This window comes from Amblyraja radiata, chromosome 23 (genome assembly GCF_010909765.2).
Source record: "Amblyraja radiata isolate CabotCenter1 chromosome 23, sAmbRad1.1.pri, whole genome shotgun sequence".
Taxonomy (NCBI): domain Eukaryota; kingdom Metazoa; phylum Chordata; class Chondrichthyes; order Rajiformes; family Rajidae; genus Amblyraja; species Amblyraja radiata.
In genome coordinates, this window is record NC_045978.1 from 31,478,628 (window position 1) to 31,505,446 (window position 26,819).

Sequence of the window (26,819 nt, forward strand, 5' to 3'; positions counted from 1 at the left end):
ATATGGGCTAACCCTTCCTCTCTCGGAAGAACCTGTCAATTTTAAGTAGCTGTCAATCTTAAGAAGCTGTCAATCTTAAGAAGGAAGAGGCTGTACCATGCTCTGTAAAGGTATTGCAGAATTGCTGATAATTGAGGTATAAATGTATCTACTTAAACACTGCCCCTTTGTGTGGGGATAGAGTGAACCTATAGTCTGTATATTACATACTGTGAAAGTTTACAGCCACACCCGCCTGGCGAAATAAAGATTGTACTACTTGATTACTGATTTTATTTGCGTTTCTGTCTGTTTAAGAGAAACTGAACTACAACACAACTGCCACATGTCCATCATGTTCACTTACTGTAAAAACTTGATGATTGCATGAGGCAAAGTGGAGATCAAGCCTCTTTACTGTGTATACATGTTTCTTCAAGTAAAGACTGCCTCTTTGTGTGCAAACCTTTTCTTCACTGAGTTAAATTCTTCTCTGAATATAAGCATTGTCTTCTTGGAATAAAAATCATCCTTATCTTTGTATATAAACTACTTACCTGCAATATAAACTCACTTTCTGCTCTGAATACGGCCTACTCTCCCATCTTTATATAAACCCATACTCTTTACGATATATCAACCCTTACATGTACACACATTCTTCTTGACATATAAATCCAATGCATCCTCTGTATATAAACCTCTGTATACAACCCTCTCTGTTTTTGGTATATAAACCTTCCAAACACTCTTTACCTGAATGTAAACCATTCTCAGATTCAGATTCAGATTCAGATTCAATTTTAATTGTCATTGTCAGTGTACAGTACAGAGACAACGAAATGCATTTAGCATCTCCCTGGAAGAGCGACATAGCAAATGATTTGAATAAATAATAATAAGTGATAATAAGTGTCCGGGGGGGGGGGGGGGGGTGATTGGCAGTCACCGAGGTACGTTGTTGAGTAGAGTGACAGCCGCCGGGAAGAAGCTGTTCCTGGACCTGCTGGTTCGGCAACGGAGAGACCTGTAGCGCCTCCCGGATGGTAGGAGGGTAAACAGTCCATGGTTGGGGTGAGAGCAGTCCTTGGCGATGCTGAGCGCCCTCCGCAGACAACGCTTGCTTTGGACAGACTCAATGGAGGGGAGCGAGGAACCGGTGATGCGTTGGGCAATTTTCACCACCCTCTGCAATGCCTTCCGGTCGGAGGCAGAGCAGTTGCCATACCATACTGTGATGCAGTTGGTAAGGATGCTCTCGATGGTGCAGCGGTAGAAGTTCACCAGGATCTGAGGAGACAGATGGACCTTCTTCAGTCTCCTCAGGAAGAAGAGACGCTGGTGAGCCTTCTTGATCAGAGTTGAGGTATTGTGGGTCCAAGAGAGGTCATCGGAGATGTTGACTCCCAGGAACCTGAAGCTAGAAACACGTTCCACCTCCGTCCCGTTAATGTGGATGGGGGTGTGCGTGCCGCCCCTGGACTTCCTGAAGTCTACAATGAGCTCCTTGGTCTTCTTGGAGTTAAGGGCCAGGTTGTTGTCAGCGCACCATGCTGCTAAGTGCTGGACCTCCTCCCTGTAGGCCGACTCATCGTTGTTGCTGATGAGGCCAATCACTGTTGTATCATCTGCATACTTGATGATGGTGTTAGTACCATGTACAGGTGTGCAGTCATAGGTGAAGAGGGAGTAGAGGAGGGGGCTCAGCACACAGCCCTGTGGAACGCCGGTGTTCAGGGTGAGGGTTGAAGAGGTGTGCTTGTCTAACCTAACAGACTGGGGTCTGTTGGTTAGAAAGTCCAGTATCCAGTTGCAGAGGGAGGGGTCGATGCCCAGGTTACCGAGTTTGGTGATCAGTTCAGTACCATGTTAAACGTAAACTAACCTGAACCTATCATATTTACATTAAAACCCATGTGGTTTACTCAATGTTTTTTCTAAAAAGGGAATATGCAATGCTTTGTCAGCCTGGGTGACATGTAATAACAGACCTATTAATGTTGTTAGCTCTTAATTGGCTCCTTAGTTCAGGAGAAATTAAGGATTAATCAGTGTCAGTATTGCTAGCAACACCCACATGTTATAAACGAATAAGAGAAAGCATTGTTCCCTCTCAGAGGGTGGTGGGAATATGAAATGTGCTGCCAGAGGAGGTAGTTGAGGCAGGTACATTAACAATAATTCAAAGTCACTTAGACAGGTACATGGAAAGGTTCGGAGAGACATGGTGTAAAGGCAGGCAAATGGGGCATCTTGGTCAGCATGGACATTGGGCCAAAGGGCCTGTTTCTGTGCTGTGTGTCTCTGACTGTGTATAGACCCACTCTAAGAGTATATACAGCGTATCTGCTGTATAAATCTGTGCATAATCATCCTCCAACCATCTCTTTCGTGCAAAGTACTATCACACCCACTGCTAACCTTTTATGAATCACTTTTCACAATTTTATAGATATTAAAATTCTCATTCAGTTTTTCAAATGTCTTTGAAATCACTTCCAACTCCACAACCCTGTGTGGTATCCATATCTCTAAAACGTTGTCCCCTTCAATATCTTATAATTTAATCATTCCATTCCGCCTGATTGTGATAAAGATTATCTAAGTCCTTCAAGTCAAGTCAAGTCAAGTCAAGTTTATTCGTCACATACACATACGAGATGTGCAGTGAAATGAAAAGTGGCAATGCTCGCGGACTTTGTGCAAAAAGACAAACAAACAAACAACCAAACAAACTATAAACACAATCACAATCATTATGCCACACTGGTTTTTTTTTTAAACGTGTTCCTTAAGACATTGCTCTTGTCCCCTTTTTGTGCTTCATTGTCAAATCTAACAACTGTGAAGGGCCTTGAAATATTTTTCAAACAGTGAAGGTGCAATCAAAATGTTTAGTTTAGTTTGGAAATAGTGTCCTTCAGCTCACCTGGTCCATGCTGACCATTGATCACCCATTCACACCAGTTATCCCACTATACATTAAGGGCAATATACAGAGACCAATCAACCTACAAACTCGCACGTCTCTGGGATGTGGGAGGAAACCGGAGCGCCTGGAAGTAACCCACAGTAGGTCACAGGGAGAATGTGGAAAGCTCCACACACACAGCACCCGAGGTGGGAATCAAACGTGGGTCTCCTGTGCTGTGAGGCAGCAGCTCTACTGTTGCACCACTGTGCTGTCTGGTGTGATCATATACTCAGTCACTGTGGAAACCTTTCACTATGTTTTCTAGTCTATGCTGTGAGACCTATTGAGCAGACTTGACTCTCTGCAAAAGCAACAGTCGGTACAATTTCTATCTCTTGCCAATTTTTTTTCCCTCACCTATCCAATTCTCTTTTGAAAGCTCTACTGCACCACACATTCGGATCATGACTACTGCATGTTGTACGAGAAAGATTTCCTTTTCCACCCCTGGTTCTTTTACCAATCACCCCTGGTTATTTTACCAATAAGATTCTCTGGTTCTGGCTCTCTAGTTCTCAATCCACCCTTGTAAACTGGTTCTTGTATTCATTTTAACAGATGATTTTGAACACTCAACTATTTTCTTTATTTTAAGCAGAAAAATTCCAGTTTCAATCCATCCCCTCATCCCTGTGATCATCCTACTAAATCTTGCACCTCCTGTACAGCTGCTACATCCAAATACAGAGTGTGGCGGCTAGAATTAAATACAATACGCTAGTTATTTTAAATCATTCTTCATATAGGTTAACATATCTTCTTTGTTTCATATTCTGGCTTAATTTATGAAGTCCAGGAACCTGTGTGCTTTTGTTTTCTCCTTCCACAGTCGAAGATTTGTGGAAATTACATTCATGTCCTTCTATACCAGGAGTCGGCTACCTACAGCCCTCGGGCCAGATCCGGCCCGTAACCCGAAATCATCTGGCCCGCAGGCGTATTTTCTTTCAATTCATTTTGGCGACCTGGGAACTGTAGCCAGTCTCGGGGACGCTAGCTTATCTGGAAACTGCAGCTCGTCCCGGGGCACACAGGCGACCTGGGAATCGCAGCTCGTCCCGGGGCACGCAGGCGACCTGGGCGCCACAGCCGGTCCCGGGGCAGGCGAGCTGACTTGGGAACTGCAGCCAGAATGGCTATCTGCAAATGTCACAAGAGCCTTGGCATCATTTTTAAGATCAGCAGTACATTTTTGCTGGTGTTTTTTTAATATTCTCACCTGTTGCCCTGAAAGTATTCCTTGCCTGTGTCAAGAATCATTTATACACACCTGAGCAATTACAAACGCAATTACAAATAATTTTGTAAGATGAGTTAGAGAGGTAGTGAACTCAGATTATTCATAATCTTTCTATATCCTGATACACTGCATTCAACAGCAGGTTGTTGAGATTAATTTTCAGTCAATGTGGTTATCTAAATTAGCAAGCAATGTAATCCTCGATTGGAATCTAATTGGAATTATTCAGTGCCACATTCATATGCTCATCTGGCCCCCGTCAAAGAACTTTTAAATTCTTAGCATGTTATCCTTTCCTGTTTTCCAAAATATCTTACATTATATGAACCTATAGTCATCAAATGAAATGCAACTCATGTTATTACTGAAAATAATTCCTATCTTTTCTTTTCTATGTCCTTGCTTTATATCTTCTTAATCTGCAGAGGCATGCTTTCAGCAACATCGCAAATCTTGGTTAACTCGTGATGTGTTAATGTGTCAATTTCCACCAGAATAGGGAAACATCAATAATATATGGTCAGCTGCAACAAAGTCACATGTAAGACAAATGCAACAAGCCAACAACTAGGACCTTCATAATCCTTCATAATTTTGAACAAGCTTAATTAAAATGTCTCTCAACATTCCTATACTATGAACAATTCTATCTTTTCTAATTTTTTCAAGTAAGTGTCTAAAGAGGGTTCTACGTTTCTTAATCATGGGGCAACCTTCATTAACCTTCTGATCCTTTCCAACATAACAATTTCCAACAGAGGTTCTCTATTCCTGAAATCCAGTTGAAATTCTATTGATCATAATAATTTCAATAACTATTTCAACATTTGCAGAGGAGATTAGTTTAACTTGGCATGTGTAGGAATGAGCTGCAGATGCTGGTTTAAACCGAAGATAGATACAAAATGCTGGAGTAACTCAGCGGGACAGGCAGCATCTCTGGAGAGAAGGAATGGGTGACATTCCTTCTCACCATGTAGAAATTACAGTAGTGTTTATACATAGTCCCCCCATTTCAGGGCACCATAATGTTTGGGACATGACTTCACAGGCGTTTGTAACTGCTCAGGTATGTTTAAATGCCTTCTTAATCCGGGTATAAGGGAGCTCTCAGCACCTAGTCTTTCCTCCAGTCTTTCCATCACCGTTGGAAACTTTTATTGCTGTTTATCAACATGAGGACCAAAGTTGTGCAAATGAATGTCAAATAGGCCATTATGTGACTGAGAAACAAGAATAAAACTGTTAGAGACATCAGCCAAACCTTAGGCTTACCAAAATCAACTGTTTGGAACATCATTAAGAAGATAGAGAGCACTGGTGAGCTTACCAATCGCAAAGGGATTGGCAGGCCAAGGAAGACCCCCACAGCTGATGACAGAAGAATTCTCTCTATAATAAAGAAAAATCCTCAAATACCTGTCCGACAGATCAGAAACACTTTACAGGAATCAGGTGTGGATTTGTCAATGACCACTATCTGCAGAAGACTTCATGAACAGACATAGAAAAGCTACACTGCAAGAAGTAAACCACTGGTTAGCCGCTAAAATAGGATGGCCGGGTTACAGTTTGGCAAGAGCAACTTAAAAGAGCAACCACAGTTGGGGGACTAGCCCCCAAAACAAGCACAAGCTAAAGATGGCTGCAATACAGGTCTGGCAGTGCTTCACCAGAGAAGATACCCAGCAACTGGTGATGTCCATGAATCGCAGACTTCAAGCAGTCATTGCATGCAAAGGATATGGAACAAAATACTAAACATGACTACTTTCATTTAAATGACATTGCTGTGTCCCAAACATATGGTGCCCTGAAATGGAGGGACTATGTATAAACACTATTGTAATTTTTACATGGTGAAATCAAAATGTTTAAAAATGGCCTTTAATAAAATCAGATAATGTGCACTTTACCCATATGTGACTATTCCTATTACAAATCTCAAATTGTGATACAGAGGCAAATAAATAAATGATGGGTCTTTATTACGTCCCACCCACTCCCCTGACATCAGTCTAAAGAAGAGTCTCGACCTACAAAATATCCTATTCCTTTACTCCAGCATTTTGTGTCTACCTTCGATTTAAACCAGCATCTACAGTTCTTTCCTACACATTTTGTCTGCTCCACTGCGAAATGTCCACAAGGTATGTCTACTTTGAAGAAGTTCTCCTCCTCTCTCCGATGAGTTCAGCAACATCCTCTCTCACTGCTCCACCTCTGTGATTCCTCCTTCCCTATAACTCTATGACCACATCTTAACCCAGACCCGTTACCACAGCCACGTTTGTTTTCTCGGGACTTGCCTCCATCCCCTCCCCAGTTCTCCCAGTTTTACTGTCTCCGACTTCACAGGCAATGGTACCAGTATCTGACCATACCTCCCTGATTCAATGTGTTTAAACAGAGTGTTTTGCCTGACGATTTCAGATGGCTGATAAGAGGTAAATATCCTGAGTCTGGAGTAATAACAAGGCCCAACCAGGTGTGGATGCTACATCTCCTGCCCTAACACACATTTATGAATCAAGTACGTTTTTAAGATCATTTGGTGATCATTGCAAATGATACTAGTTTAATTGTATACCAGATTTGTAAAACCATGTGTTCAAACCAACGTCTTCAGATCAATTTTCCAGGACTTTGGATACAAGTCTGTTTCCCATATTGATAAACATATTATTACATGGCAATCAAGTATTGGTATCAGTGCATTATATATCACTCGAGCTAAGTGTCATTGATATCAGTACAAAGGCTTCTAATATAGTTACAATAGATATTGATAGCAATGCTGCTAGTCCTGATAATGGTATTTATGCCTTTGCACTGAAGGTTAGATTGCATTTATTTCTGTATAAATGAGTGGAGAGAAATAGGAATTGTGAAGATAAAGAAAAGTTGAGCTTGGCTAGATGAACAGGTGGAACATCCTGTAATATTAAATGGGATAATCCTACAAGATGAGTGATAACACAAAAATAAACCTAATCTTATAGTTAATTCAAATCTTACAATGAATGCCTAGAAATGGGCCTTATCACAGATAACGCACAAGATCTTACATGAAGTAAATGAGTTGGCAAAAGTGGGCAGGTATCAAATAATCAAAGCTTCACATCTATTATTTTTCTATTGGATGTTATAATTATTTAGCAGCTGGAAAGTATCACAGAGAAACAAATCAACTCAAATGTTATCGGAATGTAGGATTTTACCTAAGATTTTATTTTTCTAATGTTCTCTACATTTACTGCCTGGCCTGCCATCTATTTTAATACTACAATTAGTAATTTTCAATTTCCAATTTCCTTGGTCAGGATAGAAATCATTGATCCAAGAAAAAGTATTGATAAGCAGTTCAATGAGCTTTATTATATATCTAATTTGCACTACATTTTCCTGGGCTTCCCCTTCTTGCTGTGCAAATAATCTAAGTAATTGATACTCTGTCACTGACACTTTTACCATAGTAATTGACCACCAAAATATATGAATTTTAAAAAATATTATTAGGTGCTTTTTTCAGGGAAGAGGATGCAAAACATCATGAAAAACCTGGTTTGAATTCAGAGAGGATTGAAACAGAGGCACGCATTTACAGTAAATGAAGCACAAAAGTGACACTTTGACATGATAGGGAAAACGTACATGGGAATGAGAGGCAAATGGGATTAATGGAAAAACAGGAATGAGACATACATGTGAGTAGGAGATGTAAGTGAGAAAGATGGTTGTGCAAATAAGAGATACGTGGGAATGAGAAACAGGCATGATAGTAAGAAGGAGACGAGGGAATAAGAGAGAAATGTAAATGAGACCATACGCAGTAAAAGGACAGGCATGGATAGGGACAAAAAGTGGCATGGTTGGGAGTGAGAGAGGAGAGGGAAAGAAATGCATAAGAAGGAAGTAATAGGATTGGACAGAGGTTCATGTGAGAAGCAAGGCACGGACATTAATAGACTTAGACAAAGACATAGAAAATAGGTGCAGGAAGAGGCCATTTGGCCCTTTGAGCCAGCATCGCCATTCATTGTGATCATGGCTGATCATCCACAATCAGTAGCGCGTGCCTGCCTTCTCCCCATATCCCTTGATTCCGCTCGCCTCACAGAGTTCTATCTAACTCTCTTTTAATGTCACAGTGAAGGCAATGGAGAAAGCACACAAGCCTATGGCGCAGCATTAGAGTTGCTGCCTTACAGCGCTAGAGACCCAGGTTTGATCCTAACTACAGGTGCTGTTTGTATGGAGTTTATACGTTCTCCCCGTGACCGGCATCGTTTTTTTCCGAGAACCTCCAGTTTCCTCCCACACTCCAAAGACGTACAGGTTTGTAGGCTAATTGGCTTGGTATAAATGTAAATTGTCCCTAGTGTGTGTAGAATAGTGTCAGAGTGTGGGGATCGCTGGTCATGGCGGACGGTGGGCCGAAGGGCCTATTTCCGTGCTGTATCTCTAAACTAAACTAAGCTAAAGATAAGTGACAGGACTGTATGAGGCACACATGTGCAGGAAACTTTGGTCAAATAGTGATACTTTGATGGCATGAAATTAAAATCTTTTCTATGGCATTTTTTTCCAATTTTATCTAAAACAATCATTAAATGTGATCAGCTCCTTTGCCTATGTATTGTACATTTCTGTAAATTGGAGTTGGATTGTAAAATTCTTCCATGCGTTTTACCACACTAAAACAGGCCTTTACTGGTAGTGAAGCCTGCTTGAGCATTTAACTAACTTTAAAACCAAGGGGGAAAGCTTACCTGCTTTGATGCTATGGGTTCAAGGTGCCTATCACCTCACAGGTAGGTCCTCTTTTAAATATTTCCCTTGGTACTGTCCACCACCCAACACTGCTGATGTTTTATTGGGGCCATATTTACCAGTATATCCTCTATCAACCCACTCCCTATCCTGTCTCTTTACCACCATGGAAATAAACTGTATGCTTAAGTATGTAAACTCTATTCTATCAGTCACAATGCCTTGGGCATCATGAGCAATAGAATTTCATGGCCAGTGAGCCTGTACAAAATTTGCATGGGCACCTTCTTGCCCCTAATTATACTCCATTTTCACACCGTTTTCCTCCTTTCAACCTCTCTTGGTGCAGAAAAACGACTCAACCATTCACATTTACACCCATACTTAATTAAGCTCCAGTGAAGCCAATGAAAAATAAAAAGGGGCACAGAGGGAAATGAGAGCCTGACTCGAATCTGTGCAATTTCCACCAGACAGATGAGATTATAATTAGTCTTAATGTCTTTATTTATATAGCACATTTTTAGTCAACTTGCATTGACCCCAAAGTGCTTCACACAATTACTTCCATACAGACAGGCAAAGGTGGGTGAAGTGTCTTGCCCAAGGACACACACAGGCAAAGGTGGGTGAAGTGTCTTGCCCAAGGACACAACGACAGTATGCACTCCAAGCGGGATTCGAACCAGCTACCTTCCGGTTGCCAGCCGAACACTTAGCCTATTGTGCCATCTGTCTTAAAGTGAAAGGCTCGTGAAAAGCTCAAGTGAAACATAAAACAAGCTTAGAAAGTAAAACAAATGGGTCATTAATGAGAAACAAACAAAAAACACAAGGGAGAGAATCCAAAAGACAAAACACAAAAGCAAACCATTTAAAAAAAATCAATAACCAAAGTCAAAATATGAAACGATTAAGATACATAACCATCCCCCCAGGCCCGCAACCTTGGCGTGATCTTTGATTCCACCCTCTCCCTTGAGCCTCACATCCGCCATGTCATTAAAACCTCCTTCTTTCATCTCCGCAACATCGTCAAACTCAGACCCTCTCTCACACCTCCCGCTGCTGAAAGACTCATCCATGCCTTCATCTCCTCCCGACTGGACTATTACAACTCACTTCTCCTTGGCATCAGCTCCACCTACATCAACCGACTCCAACTGGTCCAGAACGCAGCCACCCGACTCATCACCCACACCAAATCCTGGCATCACATCATTCCAGTCCTCAAACAACTTCACTGGCTTCCCATCTCCCACCGGATCACCTACAAAATCATGGTCCTCACCTACAAAGCCCTCCACCATCTGGCCCCCCCATATCTCACTGACCTCCTCTCCCCCTACCAACCCTCACGGTCCCTCAGATCCACATCAGCCGGTCTCCTCTTCATCCACAAGTCCAATCTCCGCAGTTTTGGGGACAGAGCCTTCTCCAGGGCAGCTCCCAGGCTCTGGAACTCCCTCCCCCAACTGACCCGCAATTCCGTGTCCCTCACCATCTTCCAGTCCCACCTCAAGATCCATCTCTTCACCTCTGCCTATCCTTAGCCCCACGTCCCCCTCCCTTTTCATCTGTGCATTAATTGCCTCATATTGTGTTTTGAATTGAATTCTGTCTTTACTTTGTGTACTAGTCTACTATTTATTTCATTCCCCTTACATGTTTTTCCTCTACCTGCTAAATTTTTGTAAGGTGTCCTTGAGACTCTTGAAAGGCGCCCATAAATAAAATTTATTATTATTATTATTATTATTATTATTACCATCTCAAAACAGCTACAGAAAGCAACTAAACTCTGATTTTCATTGGAGATTTATTAACAAACTGACCAGCTCTATAATCTATTATGATATCAGACTTACCCCCTGGAACCAAAGTAGCCATCGGTGTCAGGGAACGCAGAGCAATACTGTCTGAAGTAACAGTTCAATGGTGATGCAAAGCACTCGAACGTCACACCAAACTGCTTGTTCAATGTTTCAAATACAGATACTGGTAATGCCCCTTGCAGCCCAGTGCCTTCATGTGTTCCAGGACCAAACATGGACTGAAAAAAGAGAAATCCCACTATCAAATCCTTTCTTTACACATTGAATTGCCAGCAAGAGCCTACATTTGTTTAATGATGATGAATCGCAGCTTTGAGGAGTACAGCTGTATAGCTGGAGGGAAACACCACAGCAAACCAAACATTCTATGTTTCTATTCTAGGGGCTAGTGGAATCAAGGGATATGGGGAGAAGGCAGGCACAGGTCATTGATTTGGGACGATCAGCTATGATCACAATGAATGGCGGTGCTGGCTCGAAGGGCCGAATGGCCTCCTCCTGCACCTATTTTCTATGTTTCTAACACTTTGTTGTAAATGGATCGACTGAATTCCAGCTCACCTGCTCCTGTTAAGCGATTTCTCTACTCTCAAGAATTTTTGGTCACTCTCAATCTCTGAAAAATTCATCGAGAGGAGAACAGAGGTTTGGGACCTAAGGTGGCAGTTGGTCGGAGATGGGTTTCTAGGAAATTGTTTTTTTAAGTACTTTGGACATAGAAACAAATTTGCTATTGGTACCAGTGCCTTGAATCCATGTGGGAATACACTCGTAATGCTCAACACCCTGTCAATTAGCAGGCAGGCATCTGTGTGCTCATGATCCCCTCAACCAAAATTGTACTTCAAAAATTTGGTAGCTAGGGTCGTGTTTCAATGTGTGGTCTGCCTGACAGCTCTTGCAGAGCCAGCTAGTTTTCACACTTTGTCCAGACTGATATTGTGAGAATTTAATTGCATTATAATCCATGATATAGTTACACAAATTTCAAAATGAGGAGTTTGTGCCAGAACTAGTTCAAATTGAGTGGACCATCAACAACAAAAGAACACCCTTTAAATACAACAAACAAATCACGAGTGAATTTTCAAAAGAATACAAATACCAAAACTTCTAGTCAGCATTTGGAATTCTCATTGACGGCAGATTATTGTTAAATTTATATTTGTCACAGGACAAACAGAAGAAAAACAGCTTTTTATAATACGTGAAGAGCCAATAAACAACCCTAAAACTCAATCCATGTTCTGTGAAAAGCACTTGGGATGCAGAGGTAAAACCTTGTCTGGAATCAGAGGGAAAAAATGTGTATCCTTGAATTGAATGGCCCTCAGCTTACCTGGTATCGCCTGAGTAAACACCAGACTCTTGCCACAAACTTTTCAAACCGTGGATCATCAATACAACTGTACCTATACAACTGTTCCTAAAAAAGGACAATAAAATGATTAAAAACCAAGTCACTTCACTGTTGATTTAACTACTAAATAAACATTAGCACAGTAACAAAGAAAACGCAAGGTTGCAGACCCAAAAACGTGACGCTTTCCACAGATGTCGCCTGACTTCTTCTTTCTCTGCACAGATGTGTGACATGGAGATAAGAATGGAAGTATCTGGCTCCAACTCACTGCTGATTTTACTGCCTGTGTTCTCTCAATACCATAAACCCTCGTTTTAACGGACCACTTTATAACAGATTTGGATTAGTGGACCAAATGTGTCGTAGACCAAATTTGTTGATTCACGGAATGACCACTAGGTGGATGGAGCGGATGGTGTTTTTTGAACATTTTAGCTTAGTTTAGTTTAGAGATAGTGTGGAAACACCGAGTCTGTGCCGACCAGTGATCACGTTCACTACTTGCATCCTACACATTAGGGATAATTCACTTTATTTAGGATAGAGCGACCACAGTGGTTCTATCTTTCCTCCCACAGTAATGGTTCTTCCCTCCCATATTGCAAAGACAAAGGCATTGTGACAGCGTAGGTGACCCCCCCCCCCCCAGAGGAGGGGGCACCTGAGGCCAGGATCGAACCTGGGCCCTTGGCGTCACGAGGCAGCGGCGACCCATATAGCCCAACCACACCACAAACCTATACGTCTCCGCAATGTGGGAGGAAACCGGAGCACCCGGAGAAAGCCCACGCTGCCACAGGGAACACCCAAGGTCAGGATCGAACTCGGGTCTCTGGCACTGTCAGGTAGCAACTCTGCCGTGACGTCACTGTGCCATCGCAAGGTACTGTTTATTTTATGCCCTTTATTGTTTATTGTTTAGTGTATGTTTATTGGGTGTTTTTTCATTACTACTGTACATAAACCCCCTTATTCAGCTATAGCAGTAATAACAGACACCATCTCCCCCTGTATGGTCCATTATAGCGAGGGTTTACTGTACATTTTCTACTACCTAATGACACTTTACTGATTGTGTCAGACTCAATGGCATCTCATTAATGATTTTTGTATTCTCCATGCTACCTCATTATTGATTTATGATTCCTCCTGACATCTCATACTTGTCTGGCTCTTTAAGCTATGTATTGGCTTTTTTGATTTTGACGTTCATGGGTATTTTGCTTTGGATATGATAAAGAATGAAAGTAACATCTCAGAAACAGCTGTAAATCAGGATTAGGAAGATGGAAGAATTTGAAAATTTATAAACACTATGTAGTCCTGAATTAATGGCTTGAATTGCAGGCTTCAAGGTCCTTTGCTAATCTGACAGATCTTATCTGAGGGATAAGATAAATATCTTTTATGGGATTGTTAAATTTCACAGGTTTAGGGAATGCTCCATTATATGGGAAAATAGACAACGGTAATTATTTTATTTAAAGCCAGTTAGCTTAACATCTGCCATGAGGGGGACGGGGGTAAATAACTATTACTAAAGATGTTTGTAGCAGGGCACTGAGAAACATTCAAAGTAATTAGGCAAAGTCAAAATGTTTGGTGAAAGAGAAACCATATGTGTCCAGTTTATTGAAGTTTATGTGCAGTGGATGAAGGAGAACTGGTGGATGTACTATATTTAGATTTGCAGAATGTATTTGATGCTTTGCTGCATGAAAGGTTGGTGTAAAAGATAAAAGCTCATGGTGTAGAAGGTAATATATTAACGATAGGATTGGCTGACTGTCAGTAAACCTGGTGTTGCAATAAGTGGGTCACCTGTGGCTGACAAATCTAATGAGTGGTAAGCTCAATTAATAATAATCTATATTAAAAAAATTAGATAGACGCATTGAAGGAAGGACTGCTAAATTCCCCAATGACACAAAGTAGAAAAATAGGTTGAGCAGAGAACATAGGGAGTAAGGAGGCTACAAAGGGATAGATTTGGCTTGATTATATGTATGATTTGATTGGATAGCATGCAAATTAAAGCTTTTCACAATACCTCGGTACACGTAACAATAATAAAATTAAACCTACGCAAATAAGTACATCTCACACTATGATTCAAAATAATGTGTAGGAAGGATCTGCAGATGCTGGTTTAAACCGAAGATAGACGCAAAAAGCTGGAGTAACTCAACGGGACAAGCAGCATCTCTGGAGAGAAGGAATGGGTGACGTTTCAGGTTAAGACCCTTCTTCAGACTGGTTAGGGATAAGGGAAACGAGAGATATAGACGATGATGTAGAGATAAAGAACAATGAATAAAAGATATGCAAAAAAATAACGATGGTAAAGGAAACAGGCCATTGTTAGCTGTTTAAGGTACACAAAAATGCTGGAGAAACACAGCGGGTGCAGCAGCATCTATGGAGCGAAGGAAATAGGTGACGTTTCGGGCCGAAACCATTCTTCAGACTTTTGTTGGGTGAAAACGAGAACCCGGTATGACTTGGGTGGGGGACGGATAGAGAGAGAGGGAATGCCGGGACTATCTGAAGTGAGAGAAATAATTTCATACCACTGGGCTGCAAGCTGCCCCAAGCGAAATATGAGATGCTGTTCCTTCAATTTGCATTTAGCCTCAACAATCCACCCATGCAGAACTCATGGATTTCATCAACTTCACCACCATTTCCATCCTGCTCTCAAATTTACTTGGACCATCTCAGACACCTTCCTCCCCTTTCTTGATCACACAGTCTCCATCACAGGAAATAGACTTTTGACTGATGTCTATTACAAACCCACTGACTCACATAACTATCTCGAGTACACTTCTTCCGACCCTGCTTCTTGCAAAGACTCTATACCCTATTCCCAATTCCACCATCTACGCGACATCTGCGTCCAAGATGAGGTGTTCCATACCAGGACATCCAAGAAGTCCTCATTCTCTAGGGAACAGGGATTCCCCTCTCCCATCATTGATGAGGCCCTCACTCGTGTCTCGTCGGTACCCCGCAGCTCCGCCCTTGCTCCTCCTCCATCTAGTCGCAACAGAGACAGAGTCTCCCTAGTCCTTACCTTCCACCCCATCAGCCATTGCATGCAGCACATAATCCTCTGAAATTTCCGCCACCTCCAACGGGATCCCACCACCAGCCAGATTTCCCCCCCCCCCTTTCCGCCTTCCGCAGAGATCGTTCCCTCCGCAACTCCCTGGTTAACTCATCCCTTCCCACCCAAACCACCCCCACCCAGGTACTTTCACCTGCAACCGCAGAAGATGCAACACCTGTCCCTATACCTCCTCCATCAACTCTGACCAGGGACCCCGACCGTCCTTTCAGGTTAGGCAGAGGTTCACTTGCACCTCTTCCGACGTCATCTACTGTATCCGTTGGTCAAGATGTGGACTCTTATACATCGGCGAGACCAAACGTAGACTGGCCGATTGTTTCGCTGAACACCTTTGCTCAGTCCACCTGAACCTACCTGATCTCCTGGTTGCTAAACACTTTAATTCTCCTTCCCATTCCCACACAGACCTTTCTGTCCTAGGTCTCCTCCATTGTCAGTGAGGCTAAACGCAAATTGGAGGAACAGCTTCTCATATTCGCTTGGATAGTTTACAGCCCAGTGGTATGAATATACCACTTCAGGTAACCCTGGGATTTCCTCTCTCTCTATCCCTCCCCCACCCAAGTCGCATTAGCTTCTCGTTTCCACCCAACAAACAGCTAACAATAGCCTGTTTCCTTTATCATCCCAAAATGTCATCCCATTCCTTCTCTCCAGAGATGCTGCCTGTCCCGCTGAGTTCATCCAGCTTTTTCTGTCTTTCTATGATTTAAAACAAAATCCATTTCAAAACAAAATCCATTTCATATTCACTTGCCCGAGATGACCAGACAAAAACAGTAAAAGACTCACCAATTTATTTAAGTAATTCCGGCTGATTTTCCTAACTTCTCCTTTATATCGTACACAGGCAATATCACTCTCAAAGTGCATTTCAACGCGTGGGAGTGGAATCGTAGAGTATGCAAGCCTTGACGGATAACAATACACCAATCTGTCCGTTACCTCGGGCCTCTCCAACTCTTCTGTGAGAAAGCAAACAGTAAAAGTTCATAAACTTGAATCAGAATGAAAACTGAAATATGAAGTTAAATATATAATGTACAAAGTATAAAGTAGATGTACTGTGGGGAATAAAATTGTAAATCAAATATATAAAAATGAATGTTTTCAACATATGAAGAAAAAGTGTAAGTGACTTGAAAGATTTCAGAATGGATCGCCTGGGGAATAAGAAGATTTCTATTAACATTTATGCTATTAAACGCATTAACATACAGTGCCCTCCATAATGTTTGGGACAAAGACCCATCATTCCAAATGATATCAAGAAATGGTTGAGAAGAAATAGATGAAACAATGGCCGTGGAACCAAACAACCATCTATAGCACCGGCTGTGTCTCTAGCCAAGCTGTTCCAGTAGTTACATTATTGTTGGTATATACCAGACAATGCAAAAGATTGTTCAGGTACATTCTGCTCACCTCACTCAGGAATAGCCTGCACAGTGTGGATTTTGCCACAGTCATTGGATTGCAGGCCTCACCGCTTGTCAGTAGGGGAGCACTTTTGAACTAATTACCATAATTCCAAAAGTTTTAAAGTAGTTATTGAGAAAAATAAGACTGGATCCACGTCCTAATTTGGGTCATGGCCGATTTTGGAGGTATTACGTGGAAGCTTGCACAAGTGGAATGGGTAAAGTCTTTTGCTATAAAGGGGAAGGCTGGCAAAAGTGAGATAGCAAGATTACAGGGAAGCATGTTCCTGTTAGGGTGAAGGGGAAGGTTGACAAGTTTAAGTAATCCTGATTGATGAGAGGCGTTGAGGAGCTGGTCCAGAAAGAGAAAGTGGCATATGCAAATTGTTGGTAGTCAGAATCAAACAATCCCCCACCACACCCCCATTCCCAGTGAGTATAATGTTGGAGTATACTTAAGAAGGCAATCAGGGGGCTAAAATGGGACATGAAATGGATCTAGCAGACAGGGTAAAGGAAAATCCCCAAGAGATTCTACAGGTATATTAAGAGTGAAATGGTGGCTAAGGAAAGAATAGGTCCCCTTAACGATCAGCATGGCTGTCTTTGGGCAGAACCACAACAGATGGGGGATATATTAAATTAATATTTCTCGTCGGGTTTTAATGAGTGGTAATGTCTTGAACCACATACAAATTACCAAAGAGGGGGTATTGATGGTTTTAAAGGGCATTCATGTAGATAAACCCCCAGGGTCTGGCCAAGTGCATCATCGGATCTTGTGGGAAGCTGAGGAATAAATTGTAGAGGACTGTAGAGATATTTGCAACATCTTTAGCACATGTGAAGTTTTGAAAGACTGGAGGGTAGCTAATGTTGTACTATTATTTAAGAGGTAGGGAACTACAGACTTATTCCCAACCAATTGTTCAAGCGCTTTTGATTGCAACATGCGCCTTAATTTAGTTCAACAAAGAAACTGACAAGTTACTAAAGAACCTTGTCTTCAGTGATAGGAAAGATGTTGAGGGACTGGATTGATCTGTATTTGGATAGGCAGGGACTGATTAGAGAATGTCAGCATGGCCTTGTATGTGGGAAATTGTGTCTTGTAAATCTAATAGAGTTTTTGAAGAGGTCAGGTCACCAAGAGGATCGTTGAGGGCGGGCGCTGGGCGCTGTCTATATGGACTTTAACAAAGCCATACTTGGAGCAAGGAGTGCAGTTGTATTTGTCCAGATATACCAATAAAAGTAGTAGAAAGTAATGTGAATCTTTTATAGGTGAGCAGGAGACGTTATAAAGGTGAATAAGAAATGGCAGTGAAATTAATCAGATATTTTGTATCTGTCTTCATAGAAGGTACAGAACACCTCTAGAAGATAGTGAATGCCAACATTTCTAGTGTGAAAAGGAAACTCAAAGAAATTAGAACAGTAAAGCTCTGTTATCCTGCACACATTGGACTTTTAGTTTTAATGTCACAGACACTGCGTAGAAAGTTGTCGTTCGGCCCACTGAGTCCACACTGACCCATTCAAACTAGCCCAATTTTATCCTACTTTCCCATCGCCTTGCTGTACATTAAGGACAAATGCCAGTTAACCTACAAGCTTAGTGGCCTATGGATGGTGGGAAGAAACCGAAGTACTCAGAGTAAACCAATGCAGTCACAGTGAGAATGTGCAAACACCACACAGGTAAGGATTGAACCCGGGTCTATGGCACTATGAGGCAGCAACTCTACCAACTGCACCACTGTGCCTTCCAACTTTTCTCAAGGTTGCCTTTAAGAGAAAGGCATGGGGGCTAAACTGATGAGCCAACATAGCAAAGAATGAAACCAAGAGATAAAAGTATAAAAAAGTGATTTAGGAAAAGTTTTGTCAACAGTGTGAATCAAGTAGTAGATGTGAACAAACAAGAGATTGATTTAGGGAAAGATGAACAGACCTGTTCATTAATATAGGATCAGTCCTTCCTTCACTGCAAAATCACTGGCTAATTAATGGCCCGCAGAAGTATTCCAACAGCCACCAAGTTAACTAGAGATGTGCAATGGATGCCTACGATGCTAAACCCACAAAAAAAAAAATCCTTGCTATTGATTTGTCATTGTCTGCATAGCTCACCTGACATATTGCAGTCGCACAGTACTGCTAAATGCTTCTCTCGGACACGCTTCACATATTCACCAGATATGCAATAGATCTTCCCACAGATTGCTTCTACTGAATCTTTAGCCACTGCTGCTACATGAGGTCCACATTGCTTCCGCAAATGATCAAGCCGCTCCTGCAAAAAATAAGTGTCAGGACTCATGCAACAGATTAGATCACAATATATTTTTACAAAGAAGCATTTGTAAAGAGTAACTGTGGCAAGAATCTTATTCAGGGCTTAGCTCTCGTACAACCGATCTTATTGCTGCACAGCTTGATCGAGCCGCTGAGACAATATGCAGTGGCTTCCCCTGAGAGCTTGTGTCGTTTCAGCAAAGCACAGGGCTGAATCCTGCCTGGCCTGGTGGCAGATGAGTGGCATTACAAGGAGAAGTGAACGCAGCAGCCTCATTGAAGACAATCCCTCCAGTATCCATTTGTAACTTTAAAGCCCAATCCACTAGAGTAGACCAACCCTCACTAAGACCAAAACCACTACGTCATTCCAAGATAAAAATTCATTCCGTCACGGCCATAGCTCCTCCATTAAAAAGGTTCTATTAATACAATAATGTTTTCGATTTCATTTCTGTGCCTCAAGTTACATTAAGAAACTAGAATCATAATCATCTGTGTTGTTAAATGTCTAAAATTGTATTCAGGAGAAGTGACAGCAAGCAGCATATTGGTGGTGCATATTGTAAATAATTATAGTTGGAAGATCATGATGTCCATCAATGTGCAAAGTTGGTTTGATTTCAGTGTTGCCATTTTGGAACTCAATGTTGCATTCCCAAATTCCCCCACCATCTAAGCTTCTTCTTCTTTTTGTGAATGGCGTGCACAGCCTAAAGTTGTGGGACAACTTGTTGTATTTGATCTTATTTGATTGTGCACACCGGGTTGATTGCATTCGTCGAAACAGGGCGGACCTCGTGAAGGTTGCAATCTTCCACACCCCCCATCTAAGCTAATTACCCACAAAATTAATGGTAACAACCTGGTTGATTTCTTCAGCTGCCACTCTAATTGTTCTTGGATTTTTTGTTGTCTATATATTGTTAAGCTGAAAAAGGAGTAATGTGGCAAGCTCTGAAGAATTTTTTTTGTTGACTTCAAAGCTTCTATACAAACTGACTTTGGAATATAACTCGGTGTTCTCTTTAAAATGCAGCTTGACTGGTAAACATAGAAACATAGAACATAGGTGCAGGAGTAGGCCATTCGGCCCTTCGAGCCTGCACCGCCATTCAATATGATCATGGCTGATCATCCAACTCAGTATCCTGTACCTGCCTTCTCTCCATACCCCCTGATCCCTTTAGCCACAAGGGCCACATCTAACTCCCTCTTAAATATAGCTAATGAACTGGCCTCAACTACCTTCTGTGGCAGAGAGTTCCAGAGATTCACCACATTCACCACTCTCTGTGTGAAAAATGTTTTTCTCATCTCGGTCCTAAAGGATTTCCCCCTTATCCTTAAGCTGTGACCCCTTGTCCTGGACTTCCCCAACATCTGGAACAATCCTCCTGCATCTAGCCTGTCCAATCCCTTAAGAATGTTGTACGTTTCTATAAGATCCCCCCTCAATCTCCTAAATTCTAGCGAGTACAAGCCGAGTCTATCCAGTCTTTCCTCATATGAAAGTCCATGACATCCCAGGAATCAGTCTGGTGAACCTTCTCTGCACTCCCTCTATGGCAATAATGTCCTTCCTCAGATTAGGAGACCAACACTATACGCAATACTCCAGGTGTAGTCTCACCAAGACCGTGTACAACTGCAGTAGAATAAACAAAGAGCAAATCAAGCTGCTGAAAGACAGGATAAGTGGACAAAGTCCCTCAGCAGGAGGCTATACCCACCCCCCCCCCCAGGATGTTTAGGGATATATTCTCCTTTTTGAGCAGCAATGTGACAGACATCTGTACTTGAATGAAGTGTCCTTTATCAGCTGCTGCTGATGCAACCACAATCTCAGTGCAGGGCAAGGAACATATTGCTGGAACGTGGCAAAAATTATTCCTGCTTCCATCTGCAGCTGGAGATATAATCAGCACCCACACTTGACAATTAGTTTTCATTCTCCTTGGCAGACTCCATCAGGTGAAGAAAACTCATGACCCGCTAAATTGGCAGGTTTCCCCATAGATGCCATTGACTGCACATAGATCACTTGGGAGAGATATTCTACTCATTCAGTGTCTGGCTGGTGTGCAACAAAATACAATGAATCATGCAGGTCAATACTAGTATCCTGGTTACCAGCCACAGTGTTAAACCTGGTTGGGAATGAGTGTCTGATGACAAACTGGATGATGAACATGTTTATCACGTTCTCAACAGCAATTTACATACAATACGTCACGAAGCAGTAACAGGTTGACAATGTGGTTCCAATGCATGGACAACTCTGGAAAAGCCTTGCAATACTTCGCAAAGCAAAAAACAACTTTTCCACCAAGATCCCAGCAAATATCTGAGGTTGATGTGCCTTTATGGCAACGCTGTTCATGAAGTACTTATCTAGGGATTACACCAAGTGATCCTGCTTCACCTTCCCAAAGTCACTGATTATCATACCTTCTGAACCTTCTGAATTTTGTAGTCGGCAGGGCAGTATCGCCAACTTGGACAATTTTACATTTACATTTACACGTATAAAAGCAATCATAAAGTAAACAGTTAAATCAAATTTCTCAATGAAATCTCATGAAACTGCTTAGATAACTCAATTAATTCTGTTTCAGTGAGAGCCTCTGCATGTCTTAGTGCTTCCATGGAGTTCTACCAAAATTAATGCAGAATGGCTGATCAAATGCTACTGACTTTCAGTGAGGGATACAGGAGAGGGTGTTGGATGTTAATCTTGAATATTGTGGCTTGGAGGATGGTGTAATGCATGGAACGTCTCTCTTCAGGCTTGGCATCTCTTGTTGCACTTAGTGCTTCTTTCAAGTAATGCTCAGCATCTTCCGTGCCTTTGCATGACCTGATTTCATGACATTTTCATTAACTGCACACAATGTTGATGATTCCCAGAGTCATTTTTTCTTGATGATATTCGAGTGTCCCCACTTTTAGTGAATTCTGGAGATGCTGCTGAAGAGCATTTTGTAGGAAAGATTGGAATATATCATTGCACATCTCATTTTTGATGCCTAGATCGATCTCGAATTATCCACCCTATCTTATTATTGAACTGTCACAGAAATTTGATTGCATTAAATGGTTTTCCAGACGATTTCAGAGATTAGTTTAAAGTCAACTACACTGCGATGGATCTTGAATCATGAATTGATTTATTGTGAATCTGTTCCTGCTGATTGGTTTCGGAAAGAAAATATCTGGGCTTTAGAGAACCAGAGAGGATTTTACAATAATCCAATAGTTCTATCATCATTGCTATTTAAGGTTTTATTTAATTCATTTAAATTCCCATTTTGCTACAGTGAGTTTTAAGTTCCTATCGCCTACCTCTGGATCCACACTCATATTATAATCACTGTGCAGTTGTGCTCTCCAATTACCCCATTAATCTGTCCCTTCATGACTGAAATTTTCCCTTAAACGCTACTTTTTTGGCCCCTGTTTTTCACTGGCAACCCTCTATCAATCTAGTTCTTACATTAATGCTCACTATGTCATGACACTCATTATCCCCAACCTGTATTATCATAGTAATAATGCAACTATTACTTCATTGTTCTGTAATCATCCTTTATTCTTTTAGTTTTTCCTTACCATATAGTCTTCTTTTGTCGCAGATGGCTCCTTTCGTAGCCAATTGAAGGTATCTTCAACGTTCCATTTTACAGTTTTCCTGATATCTGGTGTAGCATTTCTGGGAAAGCAGCATACAGTGAGCAGGAGAAAATAGATCCTTACATTGTTACTTACAAATCAGGCAAAAAGAGTCAAGTTCCTTCTCATAGCTCATCAAGTATACCGTCTTTCACTGGAGGTAACTATAATCCACAACCCCAACATAGACTAGAAATTACCAGCATTAATAGCACCAATTCTGCACCCCCCCCCCCCCATATACAAACACATACTCACAACGACCTAAAATGTAACTTGATCAGCCACCTTGCAAGAGGCTAGATATCCAGCTGTAAGTGACACCAAAAGCTTCTCTAATATCCACCAGGATGCAGCACCCTTCAGGTACTTGGACACATGCAACGTCAACAAGTTTCAAAAGACTATCATCCAGGGTAAATCAGCCTGCTTAGATATCAAGCAATTCACCATCCTATCATTCATTCCCTCAACTACTAGTGGGCAATACATACAATGTGTTTAATCTACAAAATGCACTGCAGCAATTTGCAGTTCCAAGATTGTAATGACTTCCGGTTTACACTTTGCCAATTAGGCTACAAATAATGCTATGGTTTCAGTTCAATAATCTTTCACAATAACTAAAAAAGATGTTGTAAATTTCCAGTTCTGATGAAGGTCTCTGACAGCCCTTCCTAAACTTGTGATACTTCCCACCTAAAGTTAGGGACAGCAGTTGTGCAGGAATACCTTCACTTCCAAGTTACAAATTATACAAACCAGGAAACATTATTCATCATTGACGAGTCAAAATCCTGGAATTCATCATTCATCAGCATTGAAGACCCTTTTTTTTGTAATTGCACATCGTATTCCAAGCGTAGTATCCCCAACAATTTGTGCAGTTGCATCATTATTTCTTCTTCATCACACTATCCATCTAAACCAGCCCCCCCCCATCCCCAACTCCACCCCCATACTTTTAAGGAACGATGCATCTTCACTCCCAAATCTCTCTGCTCTGCAACACTCCCCTGGGGTCTTTCATTTACTGATTTGTACTCATTTACAAATCTCGCCTTAATTTGACATACCAAAATGCAACACCTCACATCTTCAGTTAAATTCCATTTGTCATTCCTTAGCCCTACTTCCAACTGATCTAGATCCTGTTGTAAACTTAGATATCCTTCCTCACTGTTTACTATACCACCAATGTTGGTGTCATCTGCAAATTTACTGAAAACTACTTTGTCATCCAATTGACTTGAATTTGGGGTTGATATTAAGGAACACAACAGCATCCCAGAAAGTGTCAGTCTGATTCCTGATATTTTAAAATCTCAAAATCTATCTTTATAATAATTCTTGGAACATCCGAAAGGCCTTATCAGCACGACCGTGAAGATCTCAAAATATACATGAATACTGATGGTGGAAACAACCCAAGCAGAAGCAACATAAACTAACCTAGATTCAATCATCCGCTTTGCTGATTCTGCATATTTGAAAAGTAATCTTCGGGCTTCTTCCCTGTACTTAATACGAGACAATCTGCAAAGATCAAAGATTTACATTGATTTCACTGTGTCAATTTCAGGATTGTGAATTATGTGGTTAGTCATATCTCAAAGTCTTTTCTTCGTTAATGGGTACCCATCAATTCCCCAAGTACAAATATTTATCTATTTATACTTGCCTGTCCCCTGGAGACAATATGGTCAAGTTTGAGAAGAGTAGTTTGTTCTTGGTTGTGGGAGGGGTTGTCATGGGATGTTTAGAAAAAGGGAATGTATAGGTACATGGAAAAATACTTTCAAAGGTCTTATATGGAACAAGGGTCTCAGTACAAGAATCACAGGCTAAGACTACAGTCTGCAGTACAAAATAAAATACAACATTACCTGATAGGAATATCATTCATTACTTCTCGAAACATGGAAGGAGATACAATAGGATCACAATCACTGGGCAACAAAGGATCCATGCCCTTGTCGATCGCCTTGCGCTCCAAAAGCCAGCGATTAAATGAGTCACGAGGCGGTTCAATCCCTGCCAGAGCAAAGACATTGATGTTAAATAGCACCCACAGGTCACATTGATATCTTGTCTGGAACCTTGGTTCAGCTTGTCCACTATTTGTACTACTGAATATATTGGACCATTTAACCACAAAAATAAAATTGATTGTTATATACAGTATATTTGGGACAAAGATCCATCATTTATTTATTTGCCTCTGTACTCCACAATTTGAGATTTGTAATAGAAAAAAATCACATGTGGTTAAAGTGCACATTGTCAGATTTTAATAAAGGCCATTTTTATACATTTTGGTTTCACCATCTAGAAATTACAGTAGTGTTCATACATAGTCCCCCCATTTCAGGGCACCGTAATGTTTGGGACACAGCAATATCGGGTAAATGAAAGTAGTCATGTTTAGTATTTTGTTGCATAATCTTTGCATGCAACGACTGCTTGAAGTCTGCGATTCATAGACATCGTCAGTTGCTGGGTGTCTTCTCTGGTGATGTTCTGCCAGGCCTGTATTGCAGCCATCTTTAGCTTATGCTTGTTTTGGGGGCTAGTCCCCTTCAGTTTTCTCTTCAGCATATAAAAGGCATGCTCAATTGGGTTCAGATCGGGTGATTGACTTAGCCATTCAAGAATTAACCATTTCTTAGCTTTAAAACACTCCTTTGTTGCTTTAGCAGTATGTTTGGGATCATTGTCTTACTGTAGAATGAATCGCCGGCCAATGAGTTTTGAGGCATTTGTTTGAACTTGACCAGATAGAATGTGTCTACACTTCAGAATTCATTATGCTACTACCATCAGCAGTTGTATCATCAATGAAGATAAGTGAGTCAATACCTTCAGCAGCCATACATGCCCAAGCCATAACACCCCCACCATCGTGTTTCACAGATGAGGTGATATGCTTTAGATCTTGGGCAGTTCCTTCTCTCCTCCATACTGTGCTCTTGTCATCACCCTGATATGTTAATCTTCGTCTCATCTGTCCACAAGAGCTTTTTCCAGAACTGTGGTTGCTCTTTTAAGTACTTCTTGGCAAACTGTAACCCGGCCATCCTATTTTTGCGGCTAACCAGTGGTTTGCATCTTGCAGTGTAGCCTTTGTATATCTGTTCATGAAGTCTTTGGCGGACAGTGGTCATTGACAAATCCACACCTAACTCCTGAAGAGTGTTTCTGATCTGTCGGACAGGTATTTGTTTTGTTTTCTTTATTATAGCGAGAATTCTACTGTCATCAGCTGTGGAGGTCTTCCTTGGACTGCCAGTCCCTTTGCGATTAGTAAGCTCACCAGTGCTCTCTTTCTTGAAATTTGAAATAATTTAATTGCCACACAACCAAGGTCGGTGGTATTTGGGTTGCCAGCAGCGGTACAATAATAAAGAACACAACCACAATAATAATTTTACACAAACATCCACCACAGCATTCATCACTGTGGTGGAAGGCACAGAACTTGGCCAGTCCTCCTCCATTTTCCCCCGTGGTCGGGACCACCACCCTCCACAGCCATTGCTGCGGGCGTCCAGATGGTAAGGGACAAAGTCAAAGTCAAGGTGAGTCCAGGATCGGCTCTTCCCAACCAGAGACCGCGGCTTCAGGCTGGTGTAGGCCGCAGGCCGGCGGTCAAAGTTTTAAAGTACCTGCCGTGCCGCAGCCGGAAGCACCGCAGTCTGCAGGGCCGGCGGTCGAAGCTCCCCTCCAGGGGAGATGATCACTTCTTCATGATGTTCCAAACAGTTATTTAAGCCTAAGGTTTGGCTGATGTCTAACAGTTTTATTCTTGTTTCTCAGTCTCATAACGACTTCTTTTACTTTCATTGGCACAACTTTGGTCCTCATGTTGATAAACAGCAATAAAAGTGTCCAAAGGTGATGGAAAGACTGGAGGAAAGAATAAGTGCTCAGAGCTCTCTTATACCTGCATTAAGCACACCTGAGCAATTACAAACGCCTGTGAAGCCATGGGGTCCAAACATTATGGTGCTCTGAAATAAGGAGACTATATATAAACACAGCTGTAATTTCTACATGATGAAACAAAAATGTATAAAAATGGCCTTTAATAAAATCTGACAATGTGCACTTAAACCACATGTGATTTTTCCT

General features: G+C 41.5%; 1 protein-coding gene across 10 annotated transcripts in view; it reads right to left on the reverse strand.

Moving 5' to 3' along the window:
* Positions 1–26,819, reverse strand: part of pcif1 (phosphorylated CTD interacting factor 1) — a 106,106-nt gene that overhangs the window by 13,626 nt on the left and 65,661 nt on the right. For all 10 annotated transcript variants that reach the window (XR_004415479.1, XR_004415480.1, XM_033041964.1 and 7 more), the window contains 7 exons: positions 24,575–24,722; positions 24,141–24,224; positions 22,629–22,728; positions 18,852–19,014; positions 16,090–16,262; positions 12,141–12,227; positions 10,835–11,019 (listed from right to left, as the gene is read on the reverse strand). Coding sequence is in view for 8 of the 10 variants with exons in the window: in XM_033041964.1 (XP_032897855.1) it covers positions 10,835–11,019; positions 12,141–12,227; positions 16,090–16,262; positions 18,852–19,014; positions 22,629–22,728; positions 24,141–24,224; positions 24,575–24,722 (940 nt within the window). In the remaining 2 variants the exon portion in view is untranslated. The remainder of the gene's footprint in view (positions 1–10,834; positions 11,020–12,140; positions 12,228–16,089; positions 16,263–18,851; positions 19,015–22,628; positions 22,729–24,140; positions 24,225–24,574; positions 24,723–26,819) is intronic.